Source organism: Suncus etruscus, chromosome 11 (assembly GCF_024139225.1).
Source record: "Suncus etruscus isolate mSunEtr1 chromosome 11, mSunEtr1.pri.cur, whole genome shotgun sequence".
Classification (NCBI taxonomy): Eukaryota; Metazoa; Chordata; class Mammalia; order Eulipotyphla; family Soricidae; genus Suncus; species Suncus etruscus.
This window is the reverse complement of record NC_064858.1, coordinates 40,742,937-40,761,870: the sequence shown is the minus strand read 5'-3', so window position 1 is coordinate 40,761,870 and position 18,934 is coordinate 40,742,937. Positions and strand designations below refer to the sequence as shown.

At 45.3% G+C, this 18,934-nt stretch overlaps 1 protein-coding gene and 1 pseudogene across 1 annotated transcript in view; one reads left to right on the top strand and one right to left on the bottom strand.

The window, feature by feature from the left end:
- Positions 1–14,107, top strand: part of RFX4 (regulatory factor X4) — a 178,487-nt gene extending 164,380 nt beyond the window's left edge. The window contains exons 17-18 of the mRNA XM_049783113.1: positions 654–792; positions 12,508–14,107. Of these exons, the coding sequence (XP_049639070.1) occupies positions 654–792; positions 12,508–12,780 (412 nt within the window). The 3' untranslated portion in view covers positions 12,781–14,107. The remainder of the gene's footprint in view (positions 1–653; positions 793–12,507) is intronic.
- LOC126022878 (ceramide synthase 5-like) lies at positions 7,170–11,843 on the bottom strand (annotated as a pseudogene).
- Positions 14,108–18,934: the final 4,827 nt, after the last annotated feature.

Here is an 18,934-nt window from a genome sequence, read left to right as displayed (position 1 = left end):
TCCTTCCCTGCTGTAGGGAAATGGGGAACAGAGGCCTGAATCCTGGGATAGAGATTCCAGTCATTTTTTCCTTTCTCCCTAGTTGGTTTCAGATTATAATAAGGTACTTTCAAATGCCACAGGAGCCGGGGTTCCCTTGGCTAATGATGTTTTGCTCAGGGTTACCTTGCTTTCCCTGAGCATCAACCTGGTGGTAAGGTAGGTGCACTGGGTATATGTAAGGGGAGGAGGAAACTCACCCTGGGAATTGTAAGTTGTCACAACAAGGCCACAGGCTCAAAATCACATAGAAGAAAAGTTAGCTTGATGGAGGGCAGGGGACACAGGAGGAAATAAAAAGAAAAAGAAAATCCTTTAAGGAAAAAAAAACAGTTTACTGAATTTAAAAACAAATAACTGTAGTAGAATGCCTGTCTTGAATACAGGCAGGGGATGGAAAGGGGGGGGCTTTAGGAGGGGAGAATGTTACTCTGATAAAGGGGGATATTCTATGACTGTAAACCAAATATAATCATGTTTGTAATCATGGTGCTTAAATAAAAAAGAAAAAGAAAAGAAGAAAAAGGGAGAAATATTTAGGAAAGTTGAATTTTAGAGGTGTCCTGACTCCATCACTCCTCCCAGTGAAAGGCCCCTGTGTCAATGTCTTGCAGGTATACAGGAAGCTATAACTATGGCAGCTATGGAAACCAGCACACTCATCCAATGCAGAGTCAGTACCCAGCCCTCCCTCATGACACGGCCATCTCGGGACCGCTCCACTATGCTCCTTACCACAGGGGCTCTGCACAGGTGAGTGTCTGCGCTTATTGGCTTGCCCAGGCTGGGGAGGCATGATGCCAGGTCTGCTCTACTTAACACAATGAACGAGCACCTTCTGTCAATTGTATGTTAAAAAAGAAGAGGAAGGTGGGAGATTGTATTTCCTTCAGTGCCATCATTCCTGCACAGGGGAGCTTAGTCGCTCGTTCACTTATTCACATAACACTTCTGGAAGAGACTTTGAAAATGGTTTCCAAATGCTCTTAGATTCTGTGGAAATGGCAGCACATATGTCAGCAAATTTTCTGGAAAGTTTGCTGAGAGCAAACAGCAGGGTCCACCAGGTGTCTTCTCTTTGACCTCACTCATCCCAAGATCCAGTCAGCCATGGTGTATGGTATATGGCTTTTCAAAGAGACCTCCCCACCTCAAATAAGCAATGATCTTTCCTATCATCCTCCTCCTAGTGTGGACCCTCATCATGTCTTGTCAGGACCATCATCTTAGTATCTGTGAACTGCTCTCTGTCACCCACATCTGTTTCTTTGTAGCCAGTTCCATCTTTTATAAACCTAACAAAATGCCTCCCCAAAATGGACCCTTTTGTCAGATCCATCCCACCATGTTTCTGGGGCATCTAGTATCCAGCATACCCCGTCTGTGCTCTGTGGCCTGAGGTGACTATGCCATGGTTGTGCCTGCCAGAGTAGTTATGCCCTCTAGATGTCTTACTCTTTCCTGAGCACTGGCCCAAACGATAGCCTACCCATTCTAATTCAGTTGTCATCAGGACACAGTGATTCTGCACCTCTACTGTCCCTGTCTCCACTCCAGTCCTGAAGATGGCAAAAGCCTTCTCATTGATCTCAGTTCCTTGAAGATGTCCCCATCTCTGGCCCACCCCCAGCACTGCAGCTGGAGGACTCTTGGACTAAAGCCAACTGGCTATAACTTTTCCTCTTTGGCACATCATCACTTTCAGGTCAGGTTCAATTCCTTAGCATGTCTCTCAAGACTTGGCACCATCTGGCCTCCGCCTGCCATGCTGGCCTCAAATACCCCATCCCCTGTCTCCCTTACTTCTCCACATATTCACTGAGATTTTCCTCTGACTTGGAAAATTTTCTCCAGAGAGGCCTCGCCTCACTCATCTACTTTTTCAGATCAAGCATAGCTTTGTCTTTGTGGTATTTCCTAACATTGCTACCTGCTTTCTTCCCCTCTGTCTTGTCAGGTCAGGTACCCTTCTTTTACTTCTTTGGCACCTGAGGCTTCCTCTACCTATCTAACATCTTGCACCCAGTTTACCATTACTGCCTGTACTGACCCCCATGTGAGACCCCAATAATCCTGGAGAGCAAATAAAGGCCAGCATTTCTGGGTCACAGGTCATTGCCTCTATCCCAAAGAGCTAGCTTGTTCAGAAAGCACTTGTCACCTGCCAGGTTCTGCATGAGCATTCCATGCATCTACTTGGTGATGTTTCTAGAAAAGGATGTAAGAGCAGGTTACAGGACAGCCCTTCTGCCAGCCATCACACATCTGACATACATCATTGACGGTACTACAAGATGACTGAGAAGTTGACAGTAGATGGAGGCAGCTTAGACAAGTGTGTGTGTAAGGGGTGAGAGTGCTGCTGAGGACACAAGTGCATATGTGTGAGGCCGGAGAATTAGCACAGCAAGTAGGGCATTTTGCTATGCCCTACATTACCAGGGTTTGATTCCTGGCATACCATATGGTCTCCCGAGGCAGCCAGGAGTAATTTCTGAGCACAGCCAGGTGTGGCCCAAAAACCAAAAACAAACAAACGAACAAACAAAAAAGGAAATCTGTACCATGGGTGTGGGTGCCAGGGCAGGCCTACTGTGCCATGGGGCTGCTAGAAGAGAGTTGGGCACAAGAAAGAGAACTCTTGGTCATTCCTGGGTGAGCCAGATATGGAAACATCGACAGAGGTCGGAGCTCAGCTCTGAGGAACTTATAGGAGTCTAGAAAAGATATGACAGCCCTCACTTCAGGCGCGGGCCACATTACATCAGCTGTTGGCACAGAAACTATCACTTTGAGGGAGTGTAGTGTCTCCACAATACAGGGGTGCTCTGAGCAAACAGGTGTCTGTTTTGCTTTCCACCGGCAGTACCAAGGGGAGCCTGGGATGGTCCCCAGACAAATGCAGAAGTTGATTCCACTAATTCATCACCTGGGGCATTCATTATAGGGCTCCAACTGCGTCACAGCCACAGAGAGCAGAGCCGCTGCTCCTCACCACGAGCCAGCCACAGGCTAGGTCACACTTGACAAGTTTAAGCAGCTCAGGTACTTACTCAACTCATTCATTCCCCAGATGTTTGCTGGGCACCTACGTGTGAGGACACAGTGGAGAAGGGAGACAGGAGCTTTCTTTGGCAAGAGGCTTCAGTGTCTGCATCTGCACTGGTAGTGAGAGGAAACCCCATCACATCCCACCCCACTTACCAGTCTTAGATCCCCTCTCTCTTCACTCCTCCATCCCTTCTCATGAAACTTCTGGAGCTGCCTTTCTAGGGTGATCATTCAAATACCATCATTGCCAAAAAGAAGCTAAGGTTTCCTCTAGGCCTGTGTAGATAGATGCTTGTACACAGAGGCCACTGCAGTCCCCAACAAGGCACTCCTGAGAAATAGCTTGATTGAGCTGATTTTTTTTTTTGGGGGGGTCACACCCAGCAGCACTCAGGGATTACTCCTGGCTCTATGCTCCAAAGTCGCCCCTGGCAGGCACAGGGGACCATATGGGATGCCAGGATTCGAACCACCGTCCTTCTGCATGAAAGGCAAATGCCTTACCTCCATGCTATCTCTCTAGCCAGAAATAGCTTGATTGAAGGGAAGAGCTAAGTCCTGAATGAACCAGAGAGAAGAAGCCCATGAAAAGCAGATGGCTCTTCCCATGCATTGGTCCTTAGACAAAGTTCTTGGACCACTTTTGGTCACACATGCATTCACACAGCAGACAAACATGCATGTGCACACTCAGAACTTTATGGCAGCCATCTTGGTCTTTATTCGTAAAGGGGCAATGAGTTCACATCCCTACCCAGGTTTTAGTGGGTAGAGCCATAATCAAAGAAGCCAGCAGCTTGGTGTTGTGGGGAAGGCATAGCTGCCCAAGGACAAAGAATTCCTCCTTGTTTTTCATGAACACATATGCATTGAGCACTGTTCTAGACACCTTAAACTACATAGACCCATAATTTGGGGAAAAGGCACATTAACCTCAATTTTTCAAAGATGATAAAACAACCTCAAGAAGCCATTGATGGGCCTAAGAGATAGCATGGAGGTAGGGCATTTGCCTTGCATGCAGAAGGACGGTGGTTTGAATTCCGGCATCCCATATGGTCCCCCAAGCCTACCAAGAGCAAGAGCATAGAGACAGTAGTAACCCCTGAGCACTGCTGGGTGTGACCCAAAAACCAAAAAAAAAAAAAAAAAAAGAAGAAGAAGAAGATGATGACATTATTGGCTCCAGCTCATGCAGCCAGTTAGGTGCCAAAGCAGACCAGGACTGCAAATTCCCTGAATCTGACCCCTAAGGCCAGAGCAATCCCACACCTGTATCTATTCTGGAGGGTGAGTGAGAGGTAAATTCAAGAAGTTCTATTATTATGCTTAGCAAGTTTCGGGTTACCAAAGAGTCACACACCCAAGGTTCTGTACTTCTTTCCTTTCCTTGGTTCTCAGACTTAAGCTCCAGTAAGCATGTAGAGAGAAATTCACAGCAGGACTTTCTTCAGTGTTAGTTTTTTAAAGCAGAGGTCAAGTCCTTGAATACTAAATATCACACTGCATTATATTAGACTCATTAGGTATAAGTCTCATTATATGAGATTCTGAATTGAGGTGGGAAAAAATATCACTATTACAAAAAGAATCGGGTTGAAGAGTGCAGTTGGCCATTAACACGAGTAGCTTGAAACTGATTTGTCATAAATGCCTCTGGCTTATCTCTTAACTGAGAGCGCTGACTTCCCCTGTCCAGAAGGTACTGCAATGGGGACTTCTGGCATTTCCAAGCTCAAAATGACTGGAAGTCTTTTTTTTTCTGCAATAGGCTATGCCTGTGCTTCTGACATGCTGCTTATTTGCACAACACAGGCTTTCTTTTAGGGTAATTCAAAGGAAAAATGTCCAGCCACACTTGAATGCTCCTAATTTGTCAGTGACTTTGCACTAAGGAGGTTTCCTGGTGTAAGGTTTGATATATACAAATATACCCCTCTTGAGCCTGTGTGTGACAGAGGGCTGGTAACAGCTGTCTCTTCCTAGGTTCCCCATTTTCATGACCCAACTCATGAGAAAACAAAGCAAAGGCACGGCTACAAAATAATGCTGAATCTCTTTCAACACTTGTCCATGAAGTTGCCACTCAATCAGCAGTCATGAACAGCCACTGGGCCACTTGATGTGCCAGAACTGTTCCTAAGATGGCAAGAAATCTACCTAGACAGCACCAGAAAGCTTGTCCTTAATTTTTGTCCATGTGGCTCCCAGCTCTATTCCCCTTGTCCCCAGCCTTTTCTCAATCCATCTCCAGCAACCCAGTTCTAGATGTCCCCAAGGCAAATACCCGATAACTGCTCCAAGATTTACTTAGGGCCCTCACAGTGGGTGAGTAGTCTGGGTCAGAGGGGCTCAACTCATTTAGTTGATTAAGAGTATCTCAACTAATTCAATATTTATGGTGAGTCCAGGCCCACAGGATTTATAGCCTAGTTCTGACCTTGCTTCACTAAATGCCTTCATTTTCCTTAACCAAAATACAATTTTAGTAGCTATTTCCTAGGATTTTTTGAGGATTAGGTAGGCAAATAAAGGTTAGAACAGGGTTTGACTGATAGTCAACATTATTTTGTGTATATGAGTAGTATTTGTAACAGCTATTGTAGCATATTTTGTGTATAAAGTTCATGTCAGTCTCTTTCCCTGCACTATCTCCTTAAAGACAGGGACTGTAACCCCACCCCCACATTCTTCCTGTAACCTTACCTACAAGAAAGACCGTCCCATTTCTGGGAGGGGTGTTGGGGAGGTTACCAAAGGTTTGGCCTCAGGGGCAAAAAGAGGGTTTGCATGGATGGAAAAAGGAGGCAGGAGAAGAGATGGCTGAAAGACTAGTTAGAATGCAGGGTGAAGGGCCCGGAGAGATAGCACTGCACAGCGGCGTTTGCCTTGCAAATAGGGGATCCAGGACCAAAGGTGGTTGGTTCGAATCCCAGTGTCCCATATAGACCACCATATGGTCCCCGGAGCCTGCCAGGAGCTATTTCTGAGCAGACAACCAGGAGTCACCCCTGAGCACTGCCGGGTGTGGCCCAAAAACCAAAAACCAAAAAAAAAAAAAAAAAATGTAGGGTGAATAGGGATCCAGCCGAAATGCCTATGATATAGGCCACATATGTTGTTCAGGGCTGAATAAAGATGATCTCTCCCCTTTTTTTTCCGGCCACACCCAGTGACGCTCAGGGGTTACTCCTGGCTATGTGCTCAGAAATCGCTCCTGGCTTGGGGGATCATATGGGACCCCAGGGGAATCTTCCTAGGCTGGATGCCTTAGGGCTAGCGCCACGGCTCTGGCCCCACTTAAAACATTTCTGAGGGAATGCCTACGATGGTGCTAAAGACAGAACCCAGATGAGGTCTATGCAAGACAAGTGCCTTAACTTACTCTCTCTCTCTCCAGCCCTGAAGAGGTTCTTAATTAGCTCACAGATTCAGTGAATTGGTAACAGACTCACCAAAGAGGTGTGACAGAAGAGATGGGTTGAAGCACTTTTAATCACAGAAGAGTAAACATAGTAAAAACTGTTAACAGCTCATGAGTGGCTGTTGTCCTCCTCCGGCCCTCTGCTCTGTCTCTTCTGCCCTCCTCCCCTCCCTGTTTACCATTGAGTAAAGAACAGGGTTTCAGCAGCTGTCCATGTCACTTCAGTTGGCAGGTAGTCACACTAATCCTGACCATCTATCTTGGTTGTCTGTTTTTACATATCTTCATATGAAATATTCCAGCACTCATGGAGAAATGGTACAGAAACTTGGAAATGAACTTAGTATGCTTCATTCAGATGGCCTGGGCCTCAAGAGCCATGGGCAATAAGGGAGGGAGATAATCCAGAATCAGCATGAATTAAGGTGCAGCCAAATCTGGGATTGAGATGGGTTCAAAGGTGGGCCAGGCAGGATTTAGCCCAGAACTGTGCCCCCACCCAGACAATGGAACTCACGCATATGCACAAATGTACATACACATGCCTGAACACAAACACACACACAGAGCAAATAACACTACTGAAAACCTGGAGACTTATTAAATATAAAATGGCAAAGTTTAAAATAAAGTGAAAATATGTTTCTTTGATTTTCCTCCGTGCCTTGCATACCCTCTAGCCAAATGAATAAAGGTGGTGGTGGGCTCCAAGGGTAGGTTGCCAGTGGCCCTACAAGTTCACATGTGCTGAAGTTCCCAGGCTATTTTCTTCACTCTTCAGCCCAGTAGCTGCCTTTCACAAGACCATTCATCCGATTGGCACCATTGCTGGAGCTGCTACCACAGGGCTTTTTTAGTATTGGTGGTTGTATCTTCTTCCACTGAGCTACTCTCTACATCACTTCGATCATTCTTGGAGACCTTTCCCCGAGCCAAATCTTTGAAAGCAATTCGTGCGATCAGGTAGGACCAGATGACATGCAGAACCTACAGAATCAGAAGAAGGCCATTGAAGAACCACCAAGATGGATAAGGCCCAATAATCTCCCAACTCTCAGAGAATGTCGTGTCCATAATCCAAAATGAATAGATTCCTAAATGAATGAGCACAAAAACAGCATTGAAGATGATGAAAAGGGTGTCACAAAGTCACTGATACTTGGCATAATTGGCCAGTTTGGCTGCTTCTAGCAAAACGTCTGAGACATCATGTAGACACATGACCAGTGTTCCCTCCCATACGAACCATGTTATTGATGTAGGAGAAGGTGATGAGCCCAATGGTGGCCAAGTGATGCACAAACATGATCAGGAAATCCTTTCTCTTAATGTCTGTAAACTGAGAAAACATAAGAGACCAATAAAAGGCCAATTCCATGATATAATGTAATAAAGTCCACTTGTGAGAGGCTGATATGAATAGCTATGCCAGCACTGTCGAGTGTCCCATAACAAAAAAGACAACCAGAGAAATCTAATTCCGTAGCAAAACATAACATAAATAAAAAGTGAGTCTTCACCTTGGTAACAGATATGAACACCTTCTCAAAGACAGCATTGAGTTGGATCAAATATGGACCACTGTCTTGGATGCCAACATGGAGTGTACACGGTTTGGCAATAAACCGCTTGAAGAGCAGCCACGGAGAACAGACCCTCCCATTTCTGGGAGGGGTCTTGGGAAGGTTACAAAAGGTTTGGCCTCAGGGGCAAAAGAGGATTTGCATGGATGGAGGTTGGAGAAGGAAGCTGGAGGAGATCGCTGGGGGACAAGGTACAATGCAGGGCTGAATAGGAATCCAGCATAAAAGGTTATGAGAGAAGCCACACATGTTGACTAGCATGAATAAAGCTGATATTTCCTGGAACCTGTCTGTGGATTGTTTCCTCGCCTCTACCTGAACCTGCTGACCTGCCGGCTGGAGGAAGTTGGATACAAGTGGTCCTGGGCTAGAGGAGAAAGGCCCCCATCACCATCTACCACCATCCAAGCCCATCCAAAGGGCCTCTTTATTATTTAATTCTAAAAGGGACTAGATTCTTTATCTCTGACCATCATATTCGAAGATCCTGGGACAAGCTCAGTACTTACATGTCAGGGCAGTGAACAAGTGTCTGCATCCTTAATGTGGAACTGAGTTGCTGTGTGACCTCAGATAGGTCATGTTCTCTCTCTCTTCTCTCTCCTCTCTCTCCTTTCTCTCTCCTCTCTTCTCTCTCTCTCTCCTCTCTTTCTCTCCTCTCTCTCTCTCTCTCTCAACCAGTTCTTTCATCTGTAATATGAGAGACAAGACATATAAGGTCCCTCCTATCAGGAATGGCTCATGATCTTATGAGACAAAAAAAATGTTAGGAAAAGCTACCCCCATTTCATAAGTTTCCTTCAGGGGTGTTTCTAAATATTTCACATGTATTAACCCAATTCATCCTGACCTGAAAAAAAACTTAGCAGTTGGGAACAAAAATTTGTGGGGAGCCCTGTCCTCTTCCCCATGAAGTTAAGAGGAAGGCCGGTGGGGGCAGACCCATGGGTAGAACTTGGGTATCATGAGAGGCGTCTTTCATAGAGAATCAGTTTGTGCTCCTGACTGGGCCACCTCTCACCCCTTGCTCAAGTAGTAACCCATTCGGGAAGGGCCAGGGATAAAGGGTTCATTCTTCCCTCTCCTTGGGCAGGAAAGTCAGCCCTTGGTGTGGGAAGTTGTGTCTCAAAATAGAACTTCCTAATATGGTTCCAAAGAGGAACCAGAGTCAATCGCCGCTTATTGATTTACTCTCTAGTTGTTTGATAGAACCTGTGACTACAAACACTGCACATGCACACAAAAATACCCGTCCAGACAGGCCTATAACAACCCCCCTTACACACACACACACACACACACACACACACACACCCCTCAAAGGTATGAGTTCATGGTTGACAAATACATCAGAAGAAACAGCATGTGATCTGCCCCACAAGATGGTACTTCCTGTTATGAACCTTCAACAAAAAGCGTCTTTATCCTGCTTAGAGCTCTCTGGACCCCCGAGTTTGTGCCTGGTCTGCTGAGAGGGCCCTGCACGAACCCGGATGTGAAGTGTGAAAGGTGAGGCGGGTGCCACAGGCCAGCTTGAGCTTTCCATCCAGCCTAAATAGAAGCTTCATTGGTGGTGTTCACCACCAGACCCAGGCTGCAGGCCTGTGGGCCGCTCGTCTTTCAATGGGCTCTTCACCACAGGAAAACGCGTGCCTGACTCATTTGCAATTAGCTGACCTAACGGCACAGAATTTTCCATGCCGGATTCTGTGGTAACAGAATTTTATTGTCGCATTGGAGATATTTTGAGCTGGTCTCATTTCCAGGCAATTACTCCTTAGAGTCTGTGACACAACCACTGGGGTACAGCTGTATGGAGGGTCCTTGATTGGGCACAAAAGCCACACTTCCTTAGTTGTGTGGGCCGAAGACTGTGACATTTTACCTACAGAAGGCAGGGCATGTGAAGACTTGGGTCAGAATGAACATGATGGGGCTGGGTGAAATGGTAAAACCACCCTTCTCCCTGAGGAAGGAGCGTTAAGTTAGAGTCAGAGATTAACGTTCCATAGTCTGAGTTTTCCAAGAGGAGTGCCTTTCCTTTCCTGTCGTTCAGCCATGCCAGATGATCCCTGTGGGTGTCAAACTATAGTTGGAGAGAAGCTCTACCCCAGCACTGGGTTTAGGCCAATTCCTCTACCAACTTGTGCTGTGACTCCATAAGACATGAATGAGGTCATGGAGAAAGGGAAGAGTGGATTGTTGATGTGTAATGTTAGGGGTTCTAATTTTCTCATCTGTAACACACAAGACCAGAAAATTAGATTCCTGAGATTCTTTCTAGTAATCTCTCACTGTTGGGTCACCAAATAGCCATTCACTGCCTGCTGGGTGCCAGGCACCATATGGTGCATATGGTGGTGAGCAAGAGAAAAAAAAAAAAAAGCCCTATCAGGAATATAAGCCCATGGAAAGAGGCAGCTGCCAAATAGGGATGGAAATACCCTGACTTGAGGGGCAGAGTAAGAACCATTTCTTAGTTTCTGGCAATGAGGTGTCCAGAAAGGGCTCCCTATTGAAGGAATGGTTGAATTAAAGACTGCAGGCACACAGGGAGGATAGAGGACTCTGACTATAAAGTCTTCTAGACAGAGGGGTGAGATGAAGCATTGCTGAGATGGGAACCATCTGGGCAGCCTGCAGGACTGGCATACAGTGCTCTGCATTGTGGAGAGCACTGTGAGTTGAGGTGACATATGGCCAGGGAGTTGACTTGGAATAGCAGAAGAGGGGAAAACTCAAAGGCCACCTGACTACTACTCTTTCCTGTTTCACAGAGCAGGGCCCCTGACTGACAATGAGCTCTGTGGCAAATCTCACAGCATGGGTCAACTCAGGGACAAGCCCAAGGGTCCACTGGGGCTGCCATGCCAGTGGCTGCCATTCATCTCAGCACAGCAGAGCGCATAGACATCTTTCATGTTCATGCTCTAAGTTGGGGCAACTGAGATACCCGGGGTTGCTGTTCACAGATCCCTTCGCAACAGCCTTGGTGCCTTCTCTCTTGGGTTCTCAGACACGGTGGCCACCTTTTCAAGGTGGTGTTTTTTGCTCTTTTGACATTGAGGTGGCTAAATGGTGAATTGTGAGGCAGGCTTTCTTTTGTGAAAGAACCCCCTCACTTCTGCAGGCCAGAGCCTTTTTACCAGACCCTCTAAAGAGCTGTTTCTCTGCAGTATTTCAAGCCTAACACTCTTCCCTTGCTCTTCTTCAGCTCCCTGCTCAAAAAAGCAGAAGTATTCCCTTCAATCTCCTAGACTACAGGGAGCAGCCATTGTTGACATTGCCCCTTCTCTGGCTGTCTAGGATTCAGCCTGTCTGTCTCCTTCACAGGAGGCAGCCACCCACCTAATCCCTTGGGGCTCCACTCTCCAACTGTCGGGAAGACAGCTGGGGAGCAGCAGAATCCATGCACTCACATACACTCTCCGACTGGCTCCAGTTCTCAATGGGGTGGCCCTGCCTTTTGCGCAGAGGTGATTTGTATGGACTGGCTGACACATGGGCCATATGGGGAGCCCACAGATCCTCCACTTCTTCCCTTCTGTAGAAAAGCATCCTCAGAAACAGCAAAGAATGGAAAATAAGAAATCTTCATAGGTGCTTCTCTTATAACCGATTTTTTTTTCTAGACTGCTTTCCCTTCTTTCTGTAGTTCCTAAACACCTGTTCTCCTGACCTCCAGATGAAGCACCCTTTTCTCCTCCCCCTATTTGGCTTCTCTTGATGTCTTCTTCCACAGTCATGCCCACCCTAATAACTTACTGTTTCCTACCTGTGAATCTTCTAGGGCCTCAGTGAATGTAAACCCCAAAAGAGATGTTCTCTAACTGATAGGCACTAATAACCACCTTCGTTGCTGTTGACTTGCTTCCTCTTCAAAAATATGCTTTTAAGCTGCAGTTGATAATTAAATACAACTCAAAAACGCTATTTTTAATACTGTCATTGTGTTTTACTTGGCAGTGTTCTCTTGGATTGATAGAATGGGACCTATCACAGCGCTCTACTCCATGATAAAACTCACAACCACCCAGCTAGCCAGAGCTATCTGACAAGCTTTTACTCTCTCTCTCTCTCTCTCTCTCTCTCTCTCTCTCTCTCTCTCATTCCCGGTGGATCTATTCCTTCTTTTGAGTTTGACTCCTCAAGATAATCTCAACTAAGAGCAAAGTCCTTCTTGTTGAATGAACACCAACCTAACTCCATCTATGAAATACTTTTTATATCTTCTGTTGATAACTTCCTAGACCAAGGATTTTTAGAAATTTATTGATTCCTTCCCATTAACTTTCAGTGATAGCATCTTAAGAGGGTTACGTTGAAACAGATTGTGAACATGTCTGATATTGTGTATGTCTAACTTCAAGCTAACTTTAATTTTGTGGACTTTTCTTTCCCCTTGACAAGTATCCTTTTAATAGCCCCTCTTCCCGGATGGAACCTTGTTTGATGAGCAGTACTCCCAGACTGCATCCTACCCCAGTCACCCCCCGCTGGCCAGAGGTGCCCACAGCCAACACGTGCTACACAAGCCCGTCTGTGCATTCCACGAGGTACGGAAACTCTAGTGACATGTACACCCCCTTGACCACGCGCAGGAATTCCGAGTACGAGCACATGCAACACTTCCCTGGCTTTGCTTACATCAATGGAGAGGCCCCCACAGGATGGGCTAAGTGACTGCTACCATAGGAATCCATATTTAATATTAATAATTATTAATAATAATAATAAACCCAACAGCTACCCCTCTCCCCTGAAGACTTTCTCTCTCTCTACATCGTAATATGTGGACTATTCCTAGGTGTCCATTTTCCTAATGAATGTGAGTCTGGGATTCAGTGTGGGATGAATAATCTTTAGTTCAGAAACAGGATTCACCAAAAGTCCATGAGATTGGATTCCTGTAGCCAAGCCAGACTTGGCAGTTTCATAGAGCACTGTCCCCCAGCAGGCCAACCTGTGCCTTTTGGCTTTGCTTTGTGTTGACAACCACTCCCAGTAAGTTACTTCTTTTCCGGTTCACAAAAACTCTTTAGTCTTGAAGGATGGGTACTAGAGATGGAATCTGGTGTGTGTTCTTGGATAGGCAGATAATTTGCCAAGAGCACTCAGCTTGCCATCTTTCATCTTCCTGTACAATAAGCAGCTCTCAGATCTGCTACACATTCCTTTTCCTGGTCATGTCATCACGACTTCCCAGAGCACCAGGGTGAAATGGGGGTGTAAAAAAAACCTCCAGATTCCATTTCATACTCAAGTCTGTCACATTCCCTGCATTGTCTTGGAGTGTAAGCACTGTGTAGAGGGAAAAAAAGAGGCCTGTTAAGTACGCATTAAGTTAATTGAGGTTTGTAGGGGACTGGTTCTTCTACAGCTAAGTTTGCTAAGCTAAGTTTGTTCTAAGTTTGCACAATGGCCAGTGTCAGCAAAAGGCAGGAGAGGGGATTGTAAAGTTGTGTGAGAATGTGTTTCTGCAGCATTGAGTATCACACTCAGCTCTACTATATATTAATTTTGTGAAACTGAATGGCCAAACCTTAATATACCAAGAAACCCAGTGTGAAAGTGACTTTCAAGGTTCCTTCATAAGACTATAAAATTTTCCGACACTTTGATAGAAAAAATAAAATTCAAAGCTGTGCCTTTGAGCCTATACTATACTGTGTATGTGTGGAAATAAAAATGTATTGTACTTTTGGAAAATTTTTTGTAGGCATTTTTCTGTCAGATTTGTAGTAATATGTGAGTTTGTTAGAGATTAACATAGGTTTTCTTTCTGTATTATAAAATGCACCAAGCAATTATGGTGGACCTATTACCCTATGGGTAAGAAACAAATGGAAATATGACATCGGATGTTTTAGCAATTGTTCTGTAAATAAAAATCTTTGATCACACCACCTAGTGTGATAATCATGTCTACAGCTAAAATGGAAATAGTTTTATCTGTACAGTTGTGCAAGAAAAGAATGGTTTCACACTCAAATAAAAAGTATTGAAATGATCTGCTTTCTTTTCATTTTGCATTTCCTGTGACCTTTCTCTGTGTGTAACAAATATTCTGATTATTTTAGTGTAGAAGTAAGTGGAAAATAAAAACCTAAATGGAGGACCGGAGCAATAGCGCAGTGGTAGGGTGTTTGCCTTGCATGCGGCTGACCCAGGATGAACCTCAGTTGGATCCCCAGCACACCATATGGTCCCCCAAGCCAGGAACAGTTTCTGAGCACATAGCCAGAAGTAACCCCTGAGTGTCACCAGGTATGGCCCAAAAAACCAAACAACAATTAAAAAATCCCAAAACAAACCAAACCAAAACAAAAAAAACCAAACCCTAAATGGTCTTCTAAGGTTAGGCTTATCCATTTTCCTGTTTTTTATCAGAAGGAGTCAAAGAAAGACCACTCTGCCAGTCCTTAAATGCTGGCTATTGAGTTGCAATGGGTTATGGTTTGTACAGGGCCAGTGGTTAGAACTCCTGGGGGGAGATTTGTCTTGTCTTTGCACGGTGGCCAGTGCTTGTCAGTAAAGGACATGAGACTTACAGCTCCCTGTCCTTTTTATGGGGTGAGGTAAGGAGTGGATTTTGTGCTATACCTGGAGGTGCTTTCTCTGACTGGGCTCAGTGAATAATATGGGATACTGGGGATTGAACCCAGGTCAGCCACAAGCAAGGCAAATGCCCTCATTATACTATTGCTCCAGCCCCAAGAGACTTACTGCTCTTAAGGTAAGGGAATATTATTCTCTAATACCAATATCACTAAGTGGTCCCTTGGTACTAGTGCCTGATGCTTTAATGATCACTGGGTGTAAAGATATTTTCAAATATAGTTTTTTGAAAGCTAATAATCTTCTGAACACAACAACAACTTTATGGTATACTTAATAAGTGTCAACAAATTCTTCTCTTGGACTGTATTTTGATTCCGGAGCTGAACAGGGAGACTATAGAGGCCAATCAAAGTGAGTTTTTACCAGATTTTAGGGGAGACTAAGATCTATGAAAAATTCAGAGCTTCTAACTTCAAGAAATTGCAGGAGTGATTATTTTAACTAAAATGCATGAGAATTTGACAACGCAATTTGCATTTTGAAAGATTTATTTTTAAAGTCAAGCTCTTACTTGCTATTACATAACCTTTATACCTGCAAGTAATTTTAAGGTTAAAACGATACACTGTACATACCAGCCCCTTCAAATATTTAGCACAGTGGCTCTATGAGAAGCAAGCAGAGGTTGATTTCACTCTCTGAAATAAATTAGTTTTCTGTTTGGGTCAGGGCTCGTGAATTGGTTCTTTGAAGAAAGGAAAGGGGGAGAAGGACACTTAAGACTGTCACTGAATAAAATAAATCCAAAGCCAGCCAAACCAGTGGCTCTCTCTAACAGCTTAAAACAAGTGTTCCACCAATGAAAGGTTCTACTAAGTAGGACTTTAGGCTTAACTAAGCACACCCTAAATGAGGTAAGGGCCAAATTCTGTGCTTAGGTAGCAAGCATCACTGCATAATCAGCAATGCTCAGGTATGGGGAAGTGCCACTATCTGATACATTCTTCAAAAAAACAGTCACACCAGGGTCTACAAACACAATATTCTCTTCAAGAAGCAGTCAGGAAGGGAGTCCCAGCACAGCTAAGAAGCAGGAGCGGTTGTTGATGCCATGAGGAGTCAACTTCTGGTGAAGGCAAGGGGACAGTGCTGGTACTCTCTAGGGACTCCAAGTGTCCATTGCTGTGGAGCCTAGCCACCTGCTTCTATTCCCAATTATGCTCAGGCTTCCACTTCCAAGCTGAGAAGGACCTGCTCAGGAAAAGACCAAAGTTGCTGGGGGCACCTTCTCAGCCTCCCTATTCCATCACCAGGATGGGAGTGGTGCCAGTCACTTGTCAGAGGAAGACTAGAGGAGTCTTGACAATTGCATTAGGACTATTTCAGTAAAGACTCTGCCAGCCTGAAAGTGACTTAAGTCAGAGACAGCAGGTAGGCAGACTGGATTGTCCTTTGTCAGGGGTCTGCAGGCAAGAAAAGGGAGCCTGTAGAAGCTGAGTCACAGCCTAGTTCCAAAAGTGCCTGTTACTGAGTATGCCCACCTACATAGCTGAAATTCAGAACCTGGAGCTGTGGGCATGTTCTCTGCCTTGACATCCTGAGTTCTCATCTATGTGATGAGCCAAAGTTGAGGTAGCTGTGCAGGGTTTCAGGGAATCCCTAGAAAGGTGATGGCTGTTCCACCAACATAAGAATGCAGGAAGAACATGGATTAGAATGGAGTGATAGTACAGCAGGTAAGACATTTGCCTTAGTTAATCCAGGTTCAATCCCAGGTATCCCATGTGATCCCTTGAGCATCACTAAGTATAGTTCCTAAGTACAGAGCCAAGGGTAACCCCTGAGGATCACCACATGTGGACCCCAAAACAAAAAAAAAATACAGAGTAAGGCTCATGGTTGTAACCCAGCCACCCTCAGATTCATCCACAATCCACCACAGTTCCTTGCTTCCCTACACCATCATAGGATTGGCTCAGCTGCTTGCAGTGGGCATCTCTGGTCATTTTCTTTTTCCTTCAGAATTGCCTTTGGCATCCACTTCCAAGAGATAATCAAAATGGTTTAATGAGTGTGAAAAGGGCAAGACAAAAAAATACAAACAGTACAAAAACAATTTGTCCTAACCTATATATTATTTAAAGACAGATTTGTAAGAGTTAAAAAAAATTGAATAAAGGGACTAAGGATGAAGTTCAGTGATAGAGCATTGCTTGCCTTGTTTGGATGAGGTTCTGAGTCTGATCTCCCCTTTGCTCCATGCACACTCACATAAATGAAATGTTGAGAAAGGAAAGTATAAAAATTCCTTTCTACAGGGAAGAGGGGGTGGGAAAGGGTTGATCGGCTTCCTGGAGTCTGGGAGAAAGCACCAAATTTGAAGTATGTGAAGCATCATCCCTGGGTGCTTAAAGAGCGAAAAAGCGGTTTCAATGTAAGGTAGAAGTGAGATGAAATCCTGGATCTACTAAGTACTATGTGGCAGGAACACAATTGATCTAATCGGGCATCAGTGGTTCTCAGTCCCAGTCACTTACTGGTCCCCCAGTCATTGGTGCCACTGGGACAGAGAGGTTCTACCCATAGAAACTGACCTGTAATGAGACTGGAATAGGCCTAGTTTCCCCCAACTCTTCAGTGGCTCTAATATGGAAACCTAGTGGAGAAACACAACCTCTCCACCTAAGTCCAAAGGGGCCTTTCTTCCCTGGCTTTGCACCCCAAGTTTTGGACAGGCCTCCAGGGTGTCCTGAGTGAAGAAGAGTGGTGGCTGTTAAGAGTCTTGGCTGTTTACATTTTCCCCACAGCTGACAAACCTTACCGGAATTGCTCTATTGTGTTGGCCCTGCAGCCCAGCCCACCTCCCTGCCCCTTTGCTGCCTGCCTGCCCTTCTAACCTGAAGCTTCTCAACTTCAGGTCGTTGGCAGCTTCCCAAGTGAAGCCAGCTGGGAAACAGCCCTGGTGGTTTCCTCTTCTGAGGTCAGAACCTTTTGTACTTCATCGATGAAACCTTCTTCCCAAAGCTCTTCCCCCAGCCCTCCACCTCCTGCTCCTCCCTGGTGACCCTCTTACAGCCCCAACCTCCTCACCCCCATATTTTGCTACTGCTGGTGTAGGTGGGACGGAAGTCCCTGGGCCCTCAGAGTTAAGTGGGGGAGGAGCTGTTGCTAGGAAAGGACTGTGAGAAGAAAGCTGGTGGGTGGAAGAAATGGGGCTCCCCAGTTTTATTCCTCCTGTCATCATCAATGCCTCAAGAGCAAAACCATTTGCTTAACTATTATGAAATATAACAAGGTCTGACTGTGACAGTAGAGAGGCTGAGAAGTAGCCTCAGAGACATCTGTGGTGCTGAGATTGGTGTTTATATGTGTCTCCTGATAGAAGGGAGAATTCACTTGGAAAAGTTTAGAAGAATGAATGCTTCAGGATTTGCCAACCCAACTGGAGATAAAATCCCTCCCCTAAGTTCTGTACTCTGCCTGGCCTGTCAAAACTACAACTGCAGAGTCCTCTAAAGCATTGGGCAGCTGAAGTAGGCTCTCCTCATCCCACCTGCCTCATTCTCAAGGCTCCCATTTCCGGGGGCCTACTCTGAGCCAGCCCCCTTTGTGGAGGTGTCTCCACCTCTCCTAAGCTGCTTTTAATGCCAGCACAGCACTCATCTGTTTACAGGTGAAGAAATAGAAGCTCTGGGTAATGTCTTAGCATTGGCCACAGGAAGCAGCAAAGTGAGGACCAGCCCAGCAGACTGTCCTTCTCTTGTCTGCCTGCATACATTACTTTCTTCTTTCTGACTCTTGTTTCTTCCTTCCTCACCCCTATTCCTCTCCCCTAAGTGGCTCTGCAGTTTTTACATCGACTTTGACTATGGCAAAGAGTAACAGAAATAAATGTATAATGCAGTTTCTAAATTGGGCATGAATCAGTGCTCCTTCCCCACCAGCTGCCATTCTGCTCTCTTTAAGTTAACAGCAGTAGGCCCTTCCCACTTTCATTTTCCAGGGTACCAATAAACCTATATTGTTATCATGGACTGAGATTTGGTGGTTCTATAGATAAATAAAAGAAAAACACAAATGTAAAATCCATCAGGATAGGTATATTTTTTTGGAGGGGGGGTGTCACACCTGGCAGCACTCAGGAGTTACTCCTGGCTTTACACTTAGAAATCGCTCCTGGCAGGCTTGGGGGACCATATGGGATGCTGGGATTTGGATTCGGACCACTGTCCCTCTGTCCCTAAGACAAACGCCTTACTGCTGATCTCTCTAGCCC